The sequence below is a fragment of the Cryptomeria japonica genome, chromosome 11 (assembly GCF_030272615.1).
Source record: "Cryptomeria japonica chromosome 11, Sugi_1.0, whole genome shotgun sequence".
NCBI classification, from domain to species: domain Eukaryota; kingdom Viridiplantae; phylum Streptophyta; class Pinopsida; order Cupressales; family Cupressaceae; genus Cryptomeria; species Cryptomeria japonica.
The window spans coordinates 406,957,539-406,979,861 of record NC_081415.1 but is presented as its reverse complement, the minus strand read 5'-3'; the positions used below and the strand labels follow the sequence as shown (position 1 = coordinate 406,979,861).

Here is a 22,323-nt window from a genome sequence, read left to right as displayed (position 1 = left end):
ATTTAACCGGATTAACTTGAAATTTGAAATCCGTGCTTAGGTGGATCATCTGAAAAAGCAAAAAGCCTAAAATCTAGGGATTCATCTTTTTAAGGTCAAAACTTGGGATTTTCGAGTTCCGGTCGAAGCAGGTCAGTAGTACAAGTGTAAACCCTAGGTTTGCATCCCGAAAAAGCAAAAAAAGCCTAAAATCTAGGGATTTAGCTTTTTTAGGTCAAAACTTGGAATTTTCGAGTTCCGGTCGAAGTAGGGCAGTGGTGCAAGTGTAAACCCTAGGTTTGCATCCCGGAAAAAGCAAAAAGCCTAAAATCTAGGGATTCAGCTTTTTTAGGTCAAAACTTGGAATTTTTGAGTTCCGGTTGAAGTTGGTCAATAGTACAAGTGTAAACCCTAGGTTTGCATCCCGAAAAAGCAAAAAGTCTAAAATCTAGGGATTCAGCTTTTTTAGGTCAAAACTTGGAATTTTTGAGTTCCGGTCGAAGCTGGTCAGTAGTACAAGTGTAAGCCCTGGGTTTTCATCCCGAAAAAGCAAAAAGTAGACATCCCTAAAAAATAGGGAAAACTTTCTAAAAATAGCCATACCGGGGATCGGGCTAAAAATGCCAAAAACGAAACTTCCTAAAAAATAGGAAAAAGCAAAAAAGCAAACTTTCTAAAAATAGAAAGTCGTCCAAATTCGTCCAAATCAATTGCGATCTTCGTCCTTTGGCCTCTCTAAGCACTCTGGTGGTGTTCACACTTCGGAATCACATAACTTGCAAAAACTAACTTTCAATTGTCAAGGTCTGAAATGTTCTGAACTGGACAAGGCTTGGTGAAACTGCAGCAAAAGGTCACAGGATACTAACAAAATCCTAGAAAGCAGGAAAAGAGAGGGTACCCATTTGCAATGGGGTGATGTGTGAAAAAAGTTCACAACAGGACCCATAATCATCATTCATACATCTTTGCATATGTCTCATTCTCCCTAAGTTGCACTCAAGGGGGATTGTTGGTGTGAATAAGATATTTTACCTAACTAGTTCACTAGTAGGTTCTATTAACATCTTAAGTTTACTTAGGTCCTTGTAATATTTCTAGAAGTCTTAATTGTCATGTGATATTATCTTATCTTGACATTTACTTCCTCTGTCCTACACCATTTAATATTTATCGTGTTAATTGTCTAATGTTATAGTATTAAGGCACTTGTCTTAATCTTGTCTAGTCCTATCTCTCAATCTTGGCTATATAAGCAAGGCCTCATATGTACATTTTGTATGTCCATTATCAATTTAATACATTTTGCTCATAACTAAACATTATTTTCTCTTGCTACTCTATTGTGGAAGGCATCTTTTAGTTTTGCAAGTGATCCTAGAGGCTTGAGTCCATTGGTGACTAACAAATTTTACTTTTCGACAACTTAACATTTAACCATTTAATTTTTTGTGCATCCAACTAAAGTTACAAAAAATATTTAAATGGACCAAATATGAATTTCAACCATGCCATAACACTCTCAAGCTCTCAAGATGAACTAAATAAAAATTGGTGCTTTCCAAAAATAGCAAACTTCTCCAAGAAGTTTGGAGAGCTCCCAGAATGTTGGAACTATATCTGGAAAGTATCATTGAGCTCAACCTGAATTCTTGAACCCATTGCCACTATCAGAATTCCTGTCCAACAAAGTTGGCGTTCTCCAAGAACCTTGGAACTTTGCAAGAATGTTGGAATGGCGTCAAAAGGGACATTACATAATTTGTCAATGTTTATTTGTTTTTTAGGCATTAATGTTTTCCCACTTCGCCTTTCTTCACAGATTTTGTTTCCCCTTGTGTGAGACAAAGCAAATAGGGCAGCATAGAGAAATTAGTTGGCTTTTGTCTCACATTGGAAGCAATCCGTTATCTTCTTCTATGGCATTTTTTGGCACTTCTTCAATCGTGAGCAAAACCCTTGGCAATGAGCAATTCCCTCAAACAATATATTTCTTTAGGCTAGAAGCCATATCTTTCACACTGGCTTCCTCTATGAAAATTAGCAGCAACTTTATCTATAATGTACAATCTTTGTTGAATTCTCCTATGTCACCTTTGCTACTTTCCTTCAGTCTACTTTTATTGCAGGTGTAGGATCATGATTTGCTAATCCTATAAAAAATTCAGCAAAGCAATAGGCAATCATATTATTGATAGAAGATTGCAATATAGATGAGTAAAATAGTCAGATGGAATGTACCCAACCAACCAGCCTGCTATGTTATTATTATTAACATTTATACAATGATGTAACTGATTATTTATGCATTATTATATTATTCCAACACATAACATGTGGGAAAATAGTTACAATACAATATATAAAAGGCCATAGCATAAAATGTGCTTTTAAATACCTATCCAAAAAAAATCCTAGGCCTTTTTCCACACGAATTTTAGTGAAAACTAAAACAATTATTTTGACTTTTTTTTAAGTTCATCAAATTTTGAATTTTAAGGCAGAAATGTGGCAAACCCTATGACATAGAGAGTATCCTTTAGAAACATAAGAAATTGATTGGAGCACCATTTTAAAGTGTACCTGTCAATATATGTTTAAAACGAAGGCATTGTCTTTTGGGATTCTTATCCAATGAGATTCTTATGGTTTCTTCAATCACATAAATGCAAGGACAAAAGGTTGTAAAACACAAAACGAATCTGTATTTGGTCATTAGTATTTATGGTCATAACAGGATGTAGCCATAATTAGGCTACTTGATAGTCATGCAAATTGAAGTGTGGAGAAGTTCATGATATTTTTAATATTAGAGCTTTCTTGTTTATAAAAAATTATAATATACAGCCTAGAGATGCAAAATGGGAGGTTATAAACATATAAGTGACATGCATATTGGCTCTCTACTTGAGGAATGACTGCGTTATGAATTATGAGGACTAACTCTCCAATCAACAATCAAAAGTCAAAAAGAAACTTTATATCTCTTAAGCTACCTTATGGACTTATTTTTTAAATTCTTTAGATCTTTGGAGTACAATATTTACCTGTGATATATGTGGGGCACTTCCAACTCCACCAAAGTTTCCCTAACGATCTTGCAAAAAGGAGATGCCTGCAAGCACAATTATTTTTAGCAAGTCCATTAGAAGGAATAAAGTTAAAGAACATGATAAAAATTAGCAAAATACATACCAAAAATATCACCTTGATGACAAAGAAACTCTTATAACAAACCAATTTCTGTATCCCCTGTTGCAAATTAATGATAATTGAAATGATATCATCATCAGAAGGCAATCTTGTGAATCAAGGCATCTCCCATTCCCCAAAGCAAGCACAAAAGAAATGCATCAAATGTAAAGTTTCCAATCATCTTAATCAAGTGTGTCAAATAGGTTTTGATGTTTCTATAGTTATAATTGTAATAGATGAAAAAAAACTAGATGGATGAAGCTTTTCTTTGTTCTAAATTCAGAATGATTCCACCTTTTACATATAAAAAAAAGCCCCCATCACATGAGATTTGTTTATTGTAAACCACCAACAACAAAGATACACAATTCCTATAACCATAATGTAAATTTTACAAAATTAATAAACTCCTTGTATCTTTTAATGTTTAAGGTACTAACAACAATTGAAAGTCTGGATATCATACTCTTAGAAGGAATATTTGATGCTCATACATCATTGCAGTTACAAAAGTGTACCTTTCCCATAACGAAATCCCAAGGAAAAGCATCTAAATATTTTTTTATCTATTAAAGATAATTGTATACATTTAGGGGATTGATTAGCTTAAAATCATTGTTTCTTTGAGTTTTAGATACAAGTCTATGTAGTGACATAGGTATGGCAAAAAAATTCTTAAAGTTTTTGGGACATGAAGGGACAGCAGTGTGTAGCTATTACAATAGCAAACTAAAAGTAGTTAAAATTTTAAACAGTAAATACAATGTGTTACACTTGCAATGACAATCCTTCCTCTTTTAGGTTTTTAGGGATTTTTAGCATACTTTAAGAACCAGTTATAACATGCTTCACACTCATAATACATAATCAACACAAGCAATTAACCTTTGAAATACCGCTTGGTGAGAGGGACATACTACTTCATAAGTTGCATCTTTTAGGCCATGTTTCTCATCTACTTTGTAACTGTCTAAATATGAGCTAGTCATTGTAGAAATATTACAGGCCTCTTGTCTGTTTACCCTCTCGGGTGAATAACTTAAAGCACACAGATAAAACACGTAATGCAAAATAATAATGCCATAGATATCAGATGTAATATAAGAGATCTTATTCCATTCATAGTCGTTGTCACAAGTTACATTCGGAAGTATATAAAGATACTGAGGGGGTGCGAGCGCCAACCGTCGAACCGCAACTGCCACCCCGCGGTTGCCAACTAACCAAGACAATTACAACTTAATTAACTAGTTTTATTTTCATGTACAATATTGCCGCCAACATCATCCCCCCCAAAAGAAATGTTGTCCTCATTTTTGTTTTCAAAAATGAAGGACCATTACATGAAATTTTTGTGAAAAAATGAAAAAAATTACTCTGGCATGCTTCCCGAGGCAAAATTTCGACTAATCCTTGGACTGGCTTAATCCTCAGTCCATCCTCGAACTACGTTTCGAATTTCGTCAAATTCTGGGTTCGTTTGCTATGTCTTTCCTTCAATTTTGGGTTTTAAAATCCCGACTGCAGGTGGAGAATTTTCTTCAAACTGCAAGTTTTAATGATATTCATTGTTTTGGTCTTTGTAGGGGAATTTTTGACTTATTAAATGTGCACTTTTATTTAAAAGATGTTACTTGTAATTTGTTTTAAATTTCCCCTTTGTTGTTTTTATCTTTTTATTGTTTTTTGGTCATTTTTAGTTAAAATAGGGATTTTTTGGCTCAACTGCAAGTAAACTTGCAGTTTGGTCAAAAAAACCCCTACTTTAATGGTTTTCACATGTAATAGGAATTTTAAATCCCCATTACATATGTGCAAGCAAGTATAACTTGTTGTAGGGATTTTATTTCCCATTTACAAGTATTTAAAACTTGCAGTTTGCTCCAAAAAACCCGATTTTGCCTTGTAAGTGAAAAAGTGACAATTTAAAACTTGCACTTTGGTCCAAAAAACCCGATTTTGCTCATAAAGTGCATATTTGACATTTTAAACTTGCTATTTGGCCAAAAAATCCCGATTTTGCCTAACATGTTGAAAAAGTGAAATTTTAAACTTGTCATATCCTCCAAAAAACCCGATTTTCATTGTTTCATACATTTTAAACTTGCTATTTGTTCCAAAAAACCCGAATTGCAAGGAAAAACATGTTTTTTGAAGATTTTTAGCAAATTTTTGTGGAGATTTTTTTTGGGAGATAGAAGGCGTTTTGGATTCCTTCCTATTTCCATGCATTTTCAAACACCTTTCACGCCACATGGAGGTTAAGATTGCTGGTTTTTAGCTTTATAACAGCAAACACGTTTTTGCCAAAAAACCACGTTTTTCTTCATTAAAAATGGCACGAATCAGCAATCTTGTGAATCGTTTTGACTTGGTATGCTATGGTATTGAGGTTAGAAAGAGTTTTGGTCATTTTCCATGCCATTTCTCATGCATTTGCTGCCACGTTTTTCAGTTTTGGGCATTTTTTCAAAAACGTGGCTAGGGTTTTGGAATACGGTTTATTTCTTTTTAAGAGATATTCTTCTTTATTTCAAAGATTGATCATCTTTTGGAGAGGCATTTTCAGATTGAAGCAAGGTAAGATTTATTTTCTTCTTGTTTCATTTTTCTTGTTTTCTTGTTTTCTTGTTTCTCCTTTCTAGTTGTAAATTTGTAAATGGTTGGTTCTTCCCTAAAATCGGTTTTTATGAGAGGAAATTCCCCATTTTACAAATAAATTTGTAAAGTAAAGTTGTTCTTCCCCTTTGGAATTTCTCCTTCTTTACTTGCATTCGGGTTTTAAAAACCCGATTGCAAGTAAGAGGAAAATTAGTGTTCTTCCCTTTTTGGACAAAGACTTAAACTTCTTTGGTCCAAAAATCAAGTTTCAAAATAAGAAAGATGTGTTCTTCCCAAATTTGCAAAGAGATTTGCAAGTGTAAAGAGTTCTACCTCTTGATGTGTTCTTCCCAATCATTTGCAAGAGGAATGTTTTGATGTGTTCTTCCCTTTTTTGGACAAAGACTTAACCTTCTTTAATCCAAAAATCAAGCTTCAAGTTCTTCCCATTTTCTTGAAGATGATCTTCTCAAAAAAATTTCATATTCGTTTCCCTTATCCGCATACCATTTCATCCACTCATTTCACACTTTCATTCATTTTCCCCATTTAAAGTCTACCTGCGGTCAGCCATCCAGAACCCGAAATTGGTCCAAAATGCACTCAAAAAACACTTGAAATTGAGTTTTAAAAGTCCGATTACAAGTGCAAACTTGTAGTTACCCATTACGCATATGAAGTTGCATGTTTGTTCCCACATTTGCAAGTTAATGCTCTTGTTTTCCCCACACATGTAATGCAACTTCCAAAACCCGAAATTCACTGGTGAGCCCGTTTTTGCATCAATTTCTCTCTTCCCTTGTCAGTCCGGTTTGCACACACGATCTACCAAATCAATGGATTAAGGCATGGGCCTTATTTTGCAAGCAAATTTCAAGAATGAAGGATGATCCAAAGAAGAAATACAACAACAATTCATGGTTGAGAGCATAAAATGCTTTCAAGACAAAGATGGTCATGACATGAAAAGAGGAAGGCAGCCCGTTCCCTCTTGAAAAGCTAGTATTACCCCAAGCAAGAAGACAAGGATGCAACTTCCCGTTCCGGTTCAAGATGTCTTTACGAATCTAGAATACTTCAAGTTCTAGCATCCTGAAGCGACATGAAGATCATCACAGACACAGGATGATGCAGTTAGAGTCGTGTCTTTAGACACATGGAATAGTTTTAGTTATGCATTTGTAATTTCGTTTTGACAAGTTACATGTAAAAATATTTTTTGTAAAATGCAAGTTACACATTACTTGCACTTTTGTAATTACATGTAAGACAACTTCAAGTTGTGTCCGATTAGGACTGTAGTTGGAATAAGTCTTAGTTAGTTGGAGTAACTCTTAGTTAGTTAATGAAGTCTCAGTTAGTTATTGAATGAGTCTTGGTGGTTGAGAGAATCTCTCAAGTTAGTTAGGATCCTCCCACCTTTTTCTCAAGGCTCCTCTTCTATAAATACTGGAGGAGTCTATTGTAATATTTATCTTTTGGAAAGCAAGCAAAAACTCTGCCAAATTTACAGCAAGAAGTCTTTGAGCTTACGCATGTGGATTGAAAGTTTTTTGAAGAATAATAAAGAAGGATTACTCAAGTTTTGAGTCTTTGAGCTACATGTTTGGGTTTGAATCTTTTATTTCTTCTATGCAAAGTGTTTCTAAAGGAGCTTAGTCCAATCTGATTTGAAGTCTTTGAGCTGCAAGTAGAGAAGATTAATTAAAATAGGAAACTCTCTTGAAGGAGCAGCAAGTCTTTGAGCTTGCGTCTATTCTTGAGGAAAAATTACTGTTTGATAAGAAATAGCAACAAGTCTTTGAGCTTGCACTAGTTCTTGTCTTTGTGTTAAAAGAATAGATTATTTCAGTCTTTGAGCTATTATCTTTTATTCGTTGTAAAATTTAGTATAGCAAAAGGGTAGATAGGACTTCCAATAGTCAAGTCTTTGAGCTTGATATTGTTGTCCCGTCCCGAAGGAAGTGACGGAAGTCTTTGCGCTTTCAGGAAACTTCATTTCCTTTCTCTTATTTCACTTGAAAGTGGTTACTGCTGTTATTCAATCGCTATCCTTTTCTGTGAAGAGAAAAGGATATTGTCTTTCTTGAAAAAAGAAGAAAGATTGCTGTCCCATCCCATTTTATTTTCCAAGTTGTAGTTAGATAGGGGGAGCCTTCCCTTAATTAGGAGAGTTTTTACTCGTGTGCTGTGGTTGAAACCACAATTTTGTATATTTCCCCAAGTGTACAAAATTTTCAACCAACAAGAAAAGAAGTCGTCTCCGGACGACTTAATACAAAATAGAGATGACATTAAACAGAACTGCTGATGCCAATCGAGCCCAAAGCTAATACACCTGCTGCGTCCTCGCCTGAAAACCCTTTTTTGCTACCATCCGATGCTCAAGTGCGGATTTCACCATTAGTGCTTCCTTTGACATCACAATCCCCCTGTGCCTAAACCAAACTTGTCTACAAAACATGCTTTTCAGTCTCAGCCTCCACCAACTGCTACTCAAATAATACTGTCTCCCTAGCCAATTTGTCCTCGATAGCCACCCGCGCTGCCCTCTCGGCATCCAACTCCTGGGTACGCTGATCTAAGTCTCACGCTACTCCTGCCTCCAACCTGGTGGTCAGCTCCTCCCGAGCCCTCTGTGCATCCACCAAGGCAACCTCACATCCAGCCGAGACATACTCCAAGTTCCTCAAGCGTACCATTCCTGCCTGGAGGTGGCCACAACCTTCTGGCACAAAGGCTAGGAGACACCTCAAATCCTCCATCACACTCCCCAAAGGCTAACAACTGAACTTAATAACTCCCTGGTACCGTACGACTTCGCGTGCCTGCAATGCCTTCCCTCAGACTCTGTTTGTTCGCAACCTCCAAATCCATCTCCCTCTACGGTTTATGGCTTCCCCGTCAATGCTTAGCTGCGGGCTTCTTTCTCATAGTACGAGACAACCCAACACTTACCGTGCCTTCTCTGATGCCCTTCGCCCAGCTCAAAAAGTGTATTGTAGCTCAAAAAATAAACTGGCGGTTTGGGGGCAGTGCCCCCAGCGGGGTCAAGAGGCAGCGCCCCAGCGGGGTCGAGGGGCAACGCCCCCGCCGCCAAGACCAATTTACAACCTTCAGAACCACACGAAAGTCCATGGCGCACATCATTTCTATGATATTTTAAGATGTCAAAACCCTTCTTCTCCACTCTAATATTTTCAGCGTCCTGGCTCCAGATGTCATCGAATGATTTTTCAATCTGGCCGTTGTCGTTTTTCTTTTTTTTTTTATCCACTGTAATGTCCTGTTGACGTGTATTTTGTACACCATCATACACAGAATAAAATACCAATAGGCATCTTATCCTCTCTTGAGAAAAAGCCTCTAACTGCTGAAGATTCGCATAAAGGATCAGTTAGGATGACTCCAAGGTTCTGGTTAGTAGGGTCTCTACGTGTGGACAAGCTTCCAGCGGTATGATGTGATTTGCTGTTTCCTTCAAGGGGTCTTACGCTTCCGAAAGTTCAAGATTTTATTAAACTAAAGAAACTTTCAAAAAAATAACAAAAGAGTAGGGTTTTCAAGGGGTCTAATCTAATCTAACCCTAAGAATGACTTCGTGTGAACAAGACTTGGCAAGATTCAACCAACTTCAATTTTGCCATAAGATAACAACTCAATTGAAATTAGTGCGATCTTCTAAGGTAACAAAATGATTTTCAATACATCAAAGATCAAAGATACTACCACGAAGGTACATATCCAAGATGCAATAATGATTGAAGGTAAAGTGATTCAAGTATATCCAGTCGACCACGCAAGGCGTTCCTACAATCAGCAAGAAGCTAGTGGTTTGGATTACGAATCCTACCAAAGATCAAGTTTCACACTATGTCCTTCAAACTAACACACTACCTTGATTGAGCATGATTCAAGTAAATTGAACAACCATGAAGATAACCAAGAAAGTTGCAACAAAACACCATAACTTCAATATTTCATTGATTTCCAAGTCATCATATACAACAATTGCTTGAATTCCTTTCCTCAAAACTCAATCTTGCTACAAAATAAAATTGCTTCTAGCTCTAATCTCTCTAATACAACAAACTCTTTGATATCTAACTATTACAAATGAAATGAAAATGAGGGTATAAATAGCATCCTCAATTACAATGAAAGGTCCAGATTGAAAGTAGATCAACGGTCAAGATCATGACACCTAAACCCTAATTAGGGTTTGTTACAAATGGCCTCCTTTTTACTGAACAATATTAAATGCATAGCCAAATATTAAATTTGGCACAAAAACCTAGGAGACATAAACCAATGACAAATAAGATGCCATGTCATCTATAACAACCTCTCATCTAGAATCTTATTCCCTTTCCAATGCTCTTTTTTAGCATATGCAATGAATTTTGACACGATTCCTTCGATTTTTGCAATTGGAATCTCGGGAAGATTCTTCATACTCTCTTCCAAGTGGATGACCTGATCGAATGCATCTAGAAGAGCTGCATCCCATGAAGATTCAAGTTCCTTTGTTCTTTCAATCAGGAGCATGGTGGCAAACATCTGATCATATTGCTCATCTGTAACATTAGCGTCCTTGCAAAAGATGACCTTGATTCTATCCTCTAATTCCTGCATATCCACATCTGTCTCGACCTCGATCCTTCTGCCAAGAATGGTACGAAGTACCTCAAATACTCTGTCCTGGATCGGATTGATCACCTCCTCAACTTGGCTACATCTAGTACTGATGTCCTCAAAGAAAACACTCTTCATATGGAGTAAGGTTGACCACTGAAGCAAACTGTGAGGTCCTCCATCCATGATCTTCTCTTGTGCTAAGACCTTCCTTGATGTGTGTCTAATAACTTTCAAGACAGGAATGATAACATCTTTGGTATGGGCAAATGCGGCTACTGTTATCATCAAATTGTGGATTATCTCAAGAACCTGGATAGCTTGATGAATAATCTTCATCATCCTTGTTACAAACTCTATGGCCACTGTATGAGATCTATCCATCCAATTACTTGTACGTTGAACCATATTCCTGAATCTTTCTGCCTCATTGATTGATTGAAGTGGAAGTGCCTACACTGGTGATCTAGCTGGATCCTGACGTCCCAAAGGTTCATTGATGTGACTGAAATATGTCCTCCGTGCACCGACCTCTCTCTCAAGCTTTCTATTCTTCTCCATTTCTTCTCTAAGCTTGTCTTTCAATGCTTCAAATGAATCGGTGGCATCATCTAATGTCTGCTCTGCTGTGGATGGTCCTAGCTCAAAAGTCTGTATATCATATTCCTCTGCTAAGATCTCACCTTCATATTTGTCTACTGCCGGTGTAGCTATCTGCAGTTTTCTGGATCCAGTCTCATCTCGAATCATCTTGGACATCTTGGTAGCCTTTCTCTTCTCTGTTACTTCGTGAGAACGTCCAACAAGGCTCTCTAAATCAATTGCATTGTCCTCGTCCTCTACTACGATCACCTTGGTTAATCTTTCCTTCAACCAATCTGGGATAGCCGATCTTGTCTCTTGAACTTGAATTTCTTTATGCACTATTTCTTCTTGTCTGGGAGGAGATGTCATTTCGTTGTCCTCTTTATCTTCATCTAGCTCATAATCTTGGAGAGATCCATCTGGTGACCCTTGCTGTGCCTGTCCTTCTTCCTGCCTGTCGTTCTGTACCATCGACTCCATGGATTCTTCCACTTGAAGTGTCCTCTTCTCTGGTCCAGAAGATGTGCCGGATGATCGATCTCGGTTGGCCTCTTGTTTCTTCTTGGAAGATTCCCCCTTTCCAGGTCTCTCTTTCCTCTTCGAACCTCTTGGATGGAGATTGCCCTCACTGGCACATCGAAGGTTACCTTCACCTGAATTTCTAGGATTAGGATTGCCTTCACTCACACTAGCTCCACCTTCGGCTGGTCTCTCTTCCAAAGTGAAAGTCATAGCTATACCTTGTTCTCTCAACTTCTGATGCTGCACGTCAACCCATCTGCGAGTACAAGACAAGACTGGTGCCATCAAAGCATCTAAATCGACGACCTCGGGCTCATTCCAATCTAACCTTACTGATTTGCTTTCTCGATCATAGGATGACTGGATATGCCTGCCACTGTCCTGAGCTTGGTCGGCCACTCTATAAATCCTGCATTTCCTGATGAAATCCAAAGGCAATCTAGAATGCATTTTCCGTCTCACTTCAAGATCATCTAAGAGATTCATCATAAAATCTTCTATTTGGTACTCATGCCTAAACTTTCTGCCGACCGTCTCCTCTAACTGTCCATGTGGATCAAAGCTTTCTCTCAAAGCAAAAGATGAAAAAGAATACAAGGCTAACTCCTTCTCTGCGTCATCCATAGCTAAAGCATTAGGACATACCTCAACTGAATTACCCAAAATGATAGGTACTGGAACTCCATTCTGATGTCTGTGTCTGAATGCCTTCGCATATGCTGCCAACTGTCTTGTTACTTCAAGTAACACAATTCTGTCTGTCGGATACCTCGGCAACATGTATGGGGGTAAAGGACATCCATGCACTCTAATATAAGTGAACTTTGGAAACTGAATAAACCAAGCACCGTACCTCTTTATGAATTCCTGTGCATCTTGAGATAATCTGTTGTGAATCCCACCTTGCAACGTCCTTGTGATGTTCATCGTGAAGGTATCATTAACTAGCTTGTAGTTACTTCCTGGCGGATGATGCAAGTAGGCATAGGAATCACAAGCTCTGACCTCGCCGGGTCCTCTTCCAATCACCCCTCTATGAGGTAGTCCTGCGTACTCAAAACTCCTGATCAAGGCATAGATGACGTAAGAACTCATGTGGAAGGACTTAGTAGCCTTGAGTCTCCTCAACTGTACGTCTAAGCAATGGCTAATCATCCTAGCCCAATGTATCGTACCTTTCCCTTGAACAATCACCTGGATGAAGTAAAACATCCACTTCTCAAAATAGAAGGCATGAGGGGCTCCTGTAACTCGGTTGAGCATGGTAATCAAATCTCTGTACTCCTCCTGGAAATCAATCCTGTGCGGTGTGTTCGGGATTTTGCTCAGACAGGGACGGCTCTTGAGTAGCCAGTTCTTGTTAATTATGCTTAGACAAGCATCTGGATCATCTTCGTACATTGATCTGGCTCCCTCTATGCTCTTGTATATCATGTCCCTGTGCTCTGGAAGATGGAAAGCTTCACTTATAGCTTCCTCTGAAAGGTACGCCAAAGTGTTTCCCTCATTGGACACGATCGTTCTGGACTGTGGATCATAGTGACGAGCACACTCGATCATCAACTCATGGCACTGAACAGCTGGAGGAAAGCCGGCCGCCTTAATGATGCCACTCTCGATTATTCTGCGGGCGACAGGTGATGGCTTGCCAATGTAAGGGACCTCTCGAAACTTCTTCGTGCTGAAGTTACCCAAGTTTGTATCTCCTATGTTGCTCCACTTCGACACGATCTTGGTCTCCACTTCTTCAGTCCTCTGATCTTCTTTCATGAGAGCTGAACGACTGGTGGATGCTCCCGCCTTCGGGGTCGCCATACCTACACAACATTTCATAATGAGAAACTAGATCTTGCAATATATAACATAGATTAGAGAGATAAAATTTTTTAGGAAACATCATGATAAGTCCTTGAGTTATCATTTCCTAAAAAACGATTGAGCTAGGAATTCAAAATTCAAAATTTCAAAATTTAAGCTATGACGATCTAAAACTTAAAACAATAAAACCAAATCGCCATACCTCACGAGAGAGCTAACTCTAGAATGCAAATGAATAAAATCGCCTAGGCCAAAATTGACGTTAGATCTCTCTCTTCAACGTGATTTCTTCTTTAAAATATCAACTTCGCCACCTTTGATATGTTCTTGATGTGATCTTCAAAGCAACGTTCCTCTTGTCAATTTCACCACCCTTCAAGTCTTTGACGTGATCTCAATGCATTTGACAAGTTCGCACTCCTTGAATAATACTTCACGCCACCTTGTTTGGAATGAAAGCTCGCACTTGAATGGTAAAACGATGATGTAAAAATGAAGGTTTTCACCTCCCTTTATAAGCGCTTACCTCTAATTTGCTTGGGCCGACTTTTGTAAAAATATAGCAATTAAAAAAACGATTTTAAATCAATAATAAAGGCCGACCTCCATATCTTAGCGCTCCATTTGATTTTTTATTAAATTAATAATTAATTATTAAATGCCTTTATTATTTAAATTGTCAAATTCGATTTTTTATAAAGGCAAAATAATTAATAAATATTAAGCGCAAATTTTAAATGCCATTTTTAATTAAATTTTCAATCCATCAATTTTAGCATTTAAAATAAATTTAAAGAAATGTGTTTGAGCGCCAAATTTTGAAGATGAAAATTACGTACCTCATCGCCCTGGTCCCTGACTTAGGGACAGGAGCGATCCATCAACCTTGTCTCGATACTTGCACTTTTAACGTTCAAAGTCTTGATCTCCACGTTGATTTTGTCATTTTCGCTAGGTCCTTCGAACTTGAATGTCTTGCTTGTGCGAATGAATGCATCTCATGACCATTATCGCCCTGGTCCCTTGGAGAGGGACAAGAGCGATCCCCATTCTTTACGTGAGATTCTTCGTTCTTGGTTTTGATTCCTTGTTCATTACCTTTCAAAAGACGTTTCAAACCCTTTGCAACTTATTTTGTCATGATCTTTGAAGGATAACGAGTGCTTGAGCGAATATCGCCCTGGTCCCTTGGAGAGGGACAGGAGCGATCCTGGTATTTTCTCCTTGACCTTGCATCTTTGATCTCAAATCTTCATTGTAAGGCGAAAAACAACATTGTTTCTTTACCCCACGCTTGTTTTTCTTGAATTCTATAAGGCATTTAGGAGTTTGGAAGGATCATCGCCCTTGTCCCTTGGAGAGGGACAGGAGCGATCCATGTGTTCTAGCCAAAATGCGTCATCTTTCATCCTTGGTTCCTCGTTCATTGCCTCTTAAAGGACGTCCTTGATCTTGTATAAACTTGCCTTGACATGCATTTGAAGGAAAATGAAGGATCCTATGCAAATCGCTCTGGTCCCTTCCTGAGGGACAGGAGCGATATAGCCTCTTTGTTCAATTTGATGATCATTTAACGTTTAACCCTTTTGCATATCACCTTGTTATGATGCCTTAGACCTTGTGTGATCCATAAAAACCTTGACCTCACGTGATTTTTGAGAGATTTAGCCAATATGATTAATATCGCTCTGGTCCCTTCCTGAGGGACAGGAGCGAACTTAGGTATTTTGAGCTCGTGTTTACTTTGTTCAACTTGCCATCGGCTTCATCGCATAAAATAAAGTCCTTTTGATTCCCTTGGACATTTGGAACGTGATCAATTTTCAAAATTTAGAGCCTTTATGCAAATTTCGCTCTAGTCCCTTCCTGGGGGACAGGAGCGAACTGGGATATTTTAGTGCAAATCTTTCAATGTTGGCGACCTTTGATGCTTTGTGCTTGATTGGAACACTTCGAAACGTCTTTGCCACCTTGTTCTTCGCCTTGGAGTGTCTTAAATTTGGAGGAACGGCAATATAATCATCATATCGCCCTGGTCCCTTGGAGAGGGACAGGAGCGATATGGCTCTTGTAGGCTTTATTTCACTTCATCACCTTCAAAAACTATCTTCACTTGTCTTGTTATACCTTCTTTCATCCATCCATGCCTTGAGATTCTTTCAAACTTGGCAAGAAAAACATCTAAGACAAAAATCGCTCTGGTCCCTGCCTGAGGGACAGGAGCGAACTTGGGCATTTGGGTCCCTTGCTGACGTTTCATAATCTTCAATTTATCTTCAACGGGTTTAACTCATCTCCTTTCTTGCCTTCAAACATAAAACTGACTTGATCTTTGCCCAGTGCGTGCCCTATGAAGAACTTCGCTCTGGTCCCTTGGAGAGGGACGGGAGCTACAAAGAACTTCGCCCTGGTCCCTGACTGAGGGACAGGAGCGATTTTGGCATTTTAGTTCATTCTCCTTCACGACGGCACTTCAAGTTATATTCATTTGGTAGAACACATCTCCTTGGACCTTTTCAAATCGTCAAGTCGTAAAAATCCTGCAAGGACAAAGCAATATTTGATTTTAAGCTCCGGTCCTTCACTGAGGGACAGGAGCGATTTTGCTCCTGGAGGCATTTCCGTGTTCGTGAAATTCTTCAATTTATATTCAACGGAAAGATCTCGCCTTCCTTCATCACTTTCAATTCGAAATTCATCTTGACTCTGCAGGAATAGTAAAATTTTCGAAAACGAGCTCCGGTCCTTCACTGAGGGACAGGAGCGATTTTGCTCCTACAGGCCAAAATATCATGATTTCACACATTTAATCACTTCACAAGGCAAAAACAAATCATTCCCAATGCCCGGGATCAAAAATCAAAAAAGTCAAAATTTGGTCAAAATTACTCAATTGGACAAAAATTCACATTTCATCATCAACACTTAGACAAATTTAAGCTCTGCACTCAAACATTCCAATTGAAAATAGACCATTCTGGCGAATTCATTTTATTCAAAATTTGCATCCTACGAAAGGAAGCTCAAAAGCTCTCAAAACTGACTGGATTCTGGCCTGAAAAGACGGCAATTAAAACCCTAAGGCTTGACCCTAAATCCAGACAATTGACTGACTAACAAAACCCTAAAAAAAAACGAAGCGAAAGGCGAGCGAAAAACGAGCAAAAAGAGGGGGTCCCCATTTCAAATGGGGCGATGTGTGAAATGGTCACAACATGTCCCTGATGGCACCCCGGCCATACAACTTCCCCGTACGGTCAACAACAGCACTGACACCTCCAATCGTATGGCCACCTGCCTATGCCGTCAACACCCCTCCCCCGTACAGATCACCCCATACGGAATACACGACCAACCATCTACCATACACACCGTACGGGCCTCCTTCTGCACGCCGAACGCTTAACTACCTCCTGGATGGCTATGTATGGCTGCATATGCCTTGCGTGTGCTTACCCTGTGCTTGCGTGGGCGCTGCGTTGTTGGGCGAAGTGCGTTTGTGCGTGTCTGTGCGTTTGGGCGGGGGTTGTTGCATGTGCACGTGTTTATGTCTTCGGCTGTGCTTATGCCTTGCGGCGGCGATGGTTTCCATCGCACGATGGTCCACCGTCGGTGTTGCCACCATACAGTGGTTCCACCACCAATGTTGCCATCGCACGGTGGTGCTACCGTACGATGACTCCACCATGGCTTTCTTTTTTTTTTCCCAGCCATATAGTCAACTGTCGTACAGACCTGTATGGCCGTACGTTTTTTTTTAAATTTCCTAATTTAGTTGTCTAGAGAGTCTTCGGCTCGGGTCCCGTCTCTGGGATCGCCCTTCATCCTTCTCGGTTTTCCTCGCCCAAGAATCTCCCGCGTTGGTCCTGTGGCTCTCAAGTCACCTGCCTGACCTCTCGAGTCCCCTTCCATCCTATCAGGTTCCCCTCCGAACTCTCGGGTGTCCTTTCGGCCTCTCGGGTCCCCTGCACGCTTCTTGTGGTAGGGTTTCAATTTGGACCCGTCGATGGCAAGTCTATTTTCGATGGCCATCCGAAGACCTAGAACCACAAATTCTACAGGGACCACAGTCTCCTTCCCGTACATAAGAAGAAGAAGAATAATAATAAAAATTTTGAAGTTTGCGGCCTTCCACATAGGGTCCCAATCGGTGCCGACACGAATGATCTTGGGATTATCTACGTCACCGTAGTTTGGGTCGTCTCCCTTCCAATATTCTCTGTATTCCGACAGGTACACCTCCTCTGTTGCTTGCTCTGGTTCCTCTACTTCAAGCCTGTAGCTTTCGAACATTTCGTAATCCTCCATCTGCCAATGGAAGAGCCCGTTCAATGACCTTGTCTCATCCCCGGAGCACTCTCCTAGTTTGAGAATCCCTTCGTCGTTGGGCTCCCTGCATTCGTCCCTCAAGTCGCCTTTTCCTTCACCCTCCGATTCCAAAGATGATGCCAGTTCCTCGTCGACAACCTGGGTACTCAGATCAATGGTGTACTTCCGCCCCCCTTTCTCCATAGAAAGGGTGTTCTTTTTCCAGTCGTGGGTCACCTTTGTTGTAACCAGCCACCCTCTGCCTAAGATGGCGTCGTACCCCTCCTTCTTGAGTGGGATTACCACAAAATCTAGTATGAAGGGTTGCGTGCCAATGGTGACCGGCTGGGCCATCAGGGTGTCGAGTGGCTTGATGCCGTGTTGGTCTACACCTACCAAGTTGAACGTGGGTGGCCATAGTGTTGGCTTCCCCAACTTCTTCCACATATCTACATTCACCCCCAAACCTCCGTCCACGATGGTGTCCTGGAGGATAGCCCCGAGAATTCCCATCTCTACTACAGCAGGATGTTGACCACTATTTAAGGCCAACAACATTGGGTCAACCGAGGAGCTGACCGGAACTTCCACCAATGTGGCACGCAAAGGTGCCTGCACAGTGGTTTGTATGGAACTAAAAATGGCGGTTCTTAATTGTGGCCTTGTTTCTAGAAGGTCCTTTACCCTTATAGGTACTTCCATCTGCAATACTTGCCCAATGATGTTATTTTCAGCTTCCGTACGGGATGATGTACTCGCCACCTCGTTGTCCCGTCGTTCGGCCATCATCTCACGTTCAATATTGGCCTTTGCCTCCCGTAATCTCTCCTTCTCTGTACGGGGGTCGGGATAAGTGGCCTTTTTCGTCTGGGCGCGGGTGATCGCCAGTACTTCTTTCTCACCAGTCTTCTCAGCTTTCTCAATGTTGAGGAGATTAACCCCTGCCTTTGGGCAATTTGCGTCCTCATGGTCGCCTAGCCCACACCATCAGCAGAGGTGCTGAGGGGTGGCTTCCTTCGTGCAATCACGGGCGAAGTGCCCCCACTGATTACAGGCCCTACATTGGATCATTGGTTGGCCCTTGGCGTCATACTGGATACGGCTTCCGTTATTGTTATTGTTGTTATTCCTTCCGCCGCCATGTCTCTTGTCCTGGTAACCTCCAGATGATGTCGTTGTGTTGGTTTGCTGGGCCGTACCCACTGGTGCGGATGTTGTGGCCTGCTCCATGAACAACACTTGGCTCATTTGCGTACTTCAGGTTTTCATGTTGTATGGGCATTCCTTGGAGTGTCCCAACATCTGGCAAATTTCACAGAATGCCCTCTTCGGGCAAATGCCCTTTGTGTGACCCTCTTCCTTACAATCAGTGCACCACACGTCTTCGTTTTTGCTCGTGCTTCCTTTCATGTTCTTAAATTCCTTCAACATACGGTGCATATCCATTTGAAGAGCTCGCACCTTCTTGCTTGATGATTCGTCGCTGCTGCTTTCTCCCTAGGACTCCTCTTCTCCAGAGGACTTGTCCTTTTTCTTCCGCGATGTTTTGTCTTCACTTTCCAAATCCATCGCGCGGTTGTATGCGTCATCGTATGAAGTGGGCGGTACAATTTTCATCTTCCTCCGCAGGGATGACCGCAACCCTTCCACGAACCACCTCTACTTTAGTCCGTCAGCCGACTGGTTCTCCATCTTCCCCAGTAACTCCTTTAACCGTCGGGTGTATGTCCGTACTATTTCGTGCTTTCCCTACTTTGTGCTTAATATCTCCGCCACAATCTCATTATCATCTCGAAGGAGTCGAAACTCCTTCTCAAAAGCTTTCTGTAGGTCATCCCATGTTCCCACCTTTGTTTTATCCACATCAGAGTACCAATCAATGGCTACTCCTCTCAGGGTGGCAGGGAACTGCACCACCCAATCCGCTTTGTCAACTACCCCGTTCGCTGACCAAATTGTCTCACATGTACGACAGTGCCGTACGGGGTCATCGTTGCCATCTCCATTGAATTTAGGCAACTTCTATTTGCCCACCATCGATGGGGGTCGTCTTCCTGGAGGTGGTTGTGGCTGTGTCTGTGCACCACTCCCTCCGGTGCCGGTAGTGTGTCCTGCGTGGGTGACTGAAGGTACGGTGCTTTGCTTGCTGTGTGTGGCACTTGCAACCGTACGGTTGTCCTCCCCTCCGTTGTCGCCCACACCCACTCCTGGCTCCCTCTCGTGATCCTCACTTCGTGGCGTAAGGGATAAGTTTCTAAACTGATCCCGAGTCTCTTCGACTATATTCCGCCGTAACCTTGTTTCCTCCAGAAACTCTGTGGCTCCGCGCCCTACGGTGTTCTGGCGACGCGTAGAAATTTCCGTCGGCTTCTGCACCCTCCGTGACACCTCCTTGGTTCCCCTCGGGCCACCCTTCGGCAGGTCGTCCTTCGGCAAGTTGCCTCAGCCTCCGTCTACTTTCTACTTGCTGCTCCAGAATCAAGGCCCTCTGTGCGGCCTCCCACTCATTTGTTTCTGCTTTTTTATTTCTATCTTTATTCAATAGGTTGGGCATTAATTGCCGTACATTTCCATAATTCACAATACATAAACCAAAACACGTCTTTATTAATTCACTTCGTCAGATACAACTCGTGTCAATGACACTTTTATTTGAATATAGAAGGTTCAAGGTTCAATTCCTTCCTGGCCTAGCGCCATCCCGTTCTGCTTCCCGTCGGCTGCTATCTTCGTACTGTTGAAGGATCTGTTGGCGTCGCTCTTCCTGGGCAATCTCCTCCAAGCGAGCTTGTTGTGCCAGCGATGCCTATGCAAGCAACCGAGGAAGATGGTTTATCAACCGATTTACTATCGGGCTAACCTCCAGCGCTGTCCACACGACACTTGGTGGGATTTCCACCTCCGTGGCCTCTCATCGAACGTATGTCTCGATGGCTACCTGGAGCAGAATTGAAAATTCCCTCGTCGCAGTGTCTTCTCCGTTGTAGAGCTCGGTTTGCACGTCGTCCGCCTCTAGGTTTATCTCACCAATGGGTAGGCCCATCATGTCTGTGCGCCATCCGCGTCTTTCGTTCCTGAGTACGTCTAGGCAACAGCGCCAAATGTTTACCCTCTCGGGTGAATAACTTAAAGTACACAGATAAAACACGTAATGCAGAATAATAATGCCATAGATATCAAATGTGATATAAGAGATGTTATTCCATTCATAGTCGTTGTCACAAGTTACATTCGAAAGTATATAAAGATACCGAGGGGGTGCGAGCGCCAACCGTCGCACCGCAACTGCCACCCCGCGGTTGCCAACTAACCAAGACAATTACAACTTAATTAACTAGTTTTATTTTCATGTACAATATTGCCGCCAACATTGTCTAGGAACTGAACAATGATTCAGACGAGGTGAATATATGTTCTACATCCATCAAAGAAAAAAACTAGAACGAGTTGCTTTATGGTTCATGCTTCAAGTCTAGTTTTGTTTGCTCCTTGAACTACTATATAAGAATTCTGAATTATGACAAATACTTTCTATGACTATGTGGTAAACTCAGATATCAGTTCATAGGCTTTGTGGTTTTGGAAGGAAAAATAAATAAATCATAAATTATTCTCAAGAAGGAAACAAAAAAATGCCATGTGTTTATAGGCTCTTAACCTACAGATTGTGGTTTTCTGACAAATGGGAATTTGAGTATGGAATTGGATGTTTCCAATATGATAAGAATAAATATAGGGATTGTAGCATTGAACAATTCATTCAGCCATTATCACTGAGTCTCATCCAACAAATGGGCACTAAACTACTTATCATCTTATTGGAGATGACTACCAAACATTCTATTTTCATGCAGCATAATGCCTAAGTTGTAGAATCAACCTATCTCCCTATTGATTATGGGTATCGTACGTCCCAGAATTGAGTACTACCAGAATGCTTGTGGAAGCAACCAAGGTTCATGTATTAGCAGATGAAAAAGTTTCTCCTCTTTGTTGGCTGGATCCAAGCAATTCTGCCACTTATATGGCATTTTGAGGTGGATTCCAAAGCTGGGTAGTATTTTTTGTGATTTTTTTTAACATTTTAACTTCAAAAAACCCTAGGCAACTTATTTCATCCCTGAAAGCATCAAACTTCCTTATTTTTCAGAATGTAAGACCTACAAAAAAACAATGCATCAACAAACTAGAAAAATCCAAAAAAAGCAACACATCGACAAAATAAATAAAAAAACCATGAAAAAATTAACGCACCACTGCTTCTCCACCCCCCAACTTTGCATGCTCATCTTCCCTTAACTACACGATCATAGCTAGTAAGACTTGTTTTCAACATTGTTTTTAAGCTTTAGAACAATTTCAAAAGTATTTAACCATGCAATTTTGAATATTGTTTTTAAATTTCAGAACTATTTCAACTTTAAAACTATTTATTAATTTAACTATATGGTTTTTATAAATATATAACCTATAAGTTTTATAATTTTATAAATACACAACTACTAACTATGTATTTATAAAACTAAACTAATTATGTATTATTATTAACTGTGTATCACTATTTTATTTTTTATATTATTTTTGATCGGTAAATATTTTTTATATTTATATTTATAATTATAAGAAATATTACAAAAAAGAGCTTCACATCAATGGCTCAACCCACAGATCAGCAGCTAA

At 40.4% G+C, this 22,323-nt stretch overlaps 1 protein-coding gene across 3 annotated transcripts in view; it reads right to left on the bottom strand.

The window, feature by feature from the left end:
* LOC131071573 (uncharacterized) overlaps window positions 1-22,323 on the bottom strand; it is a 212,085-nt gene that overhangs the window by 29,745 nt on the left and 160,017 nt on the right. For 2 of the 3 annotated variants that reach the window (XM_059214091.1, XM_059214089.1), the window contains 2 exons: window positions 3,175-3,231; window positions 3,027-3,094 (listed from right to left, as the gene is read on the bottom strand). In XM_059214091.1, coding sequence (XP_059070074.1) covers window positions 3,027-3,094; window positions 3,175-3,231 — 125 coding nt within the window. The remainder of the gene's footprint in view (window positions 1-3,026; window positions 3,095-3,174; window positions 3,232-22,323) is intronic. The other variant, XM_059214090.1, reaches the window with a different exon arrangement.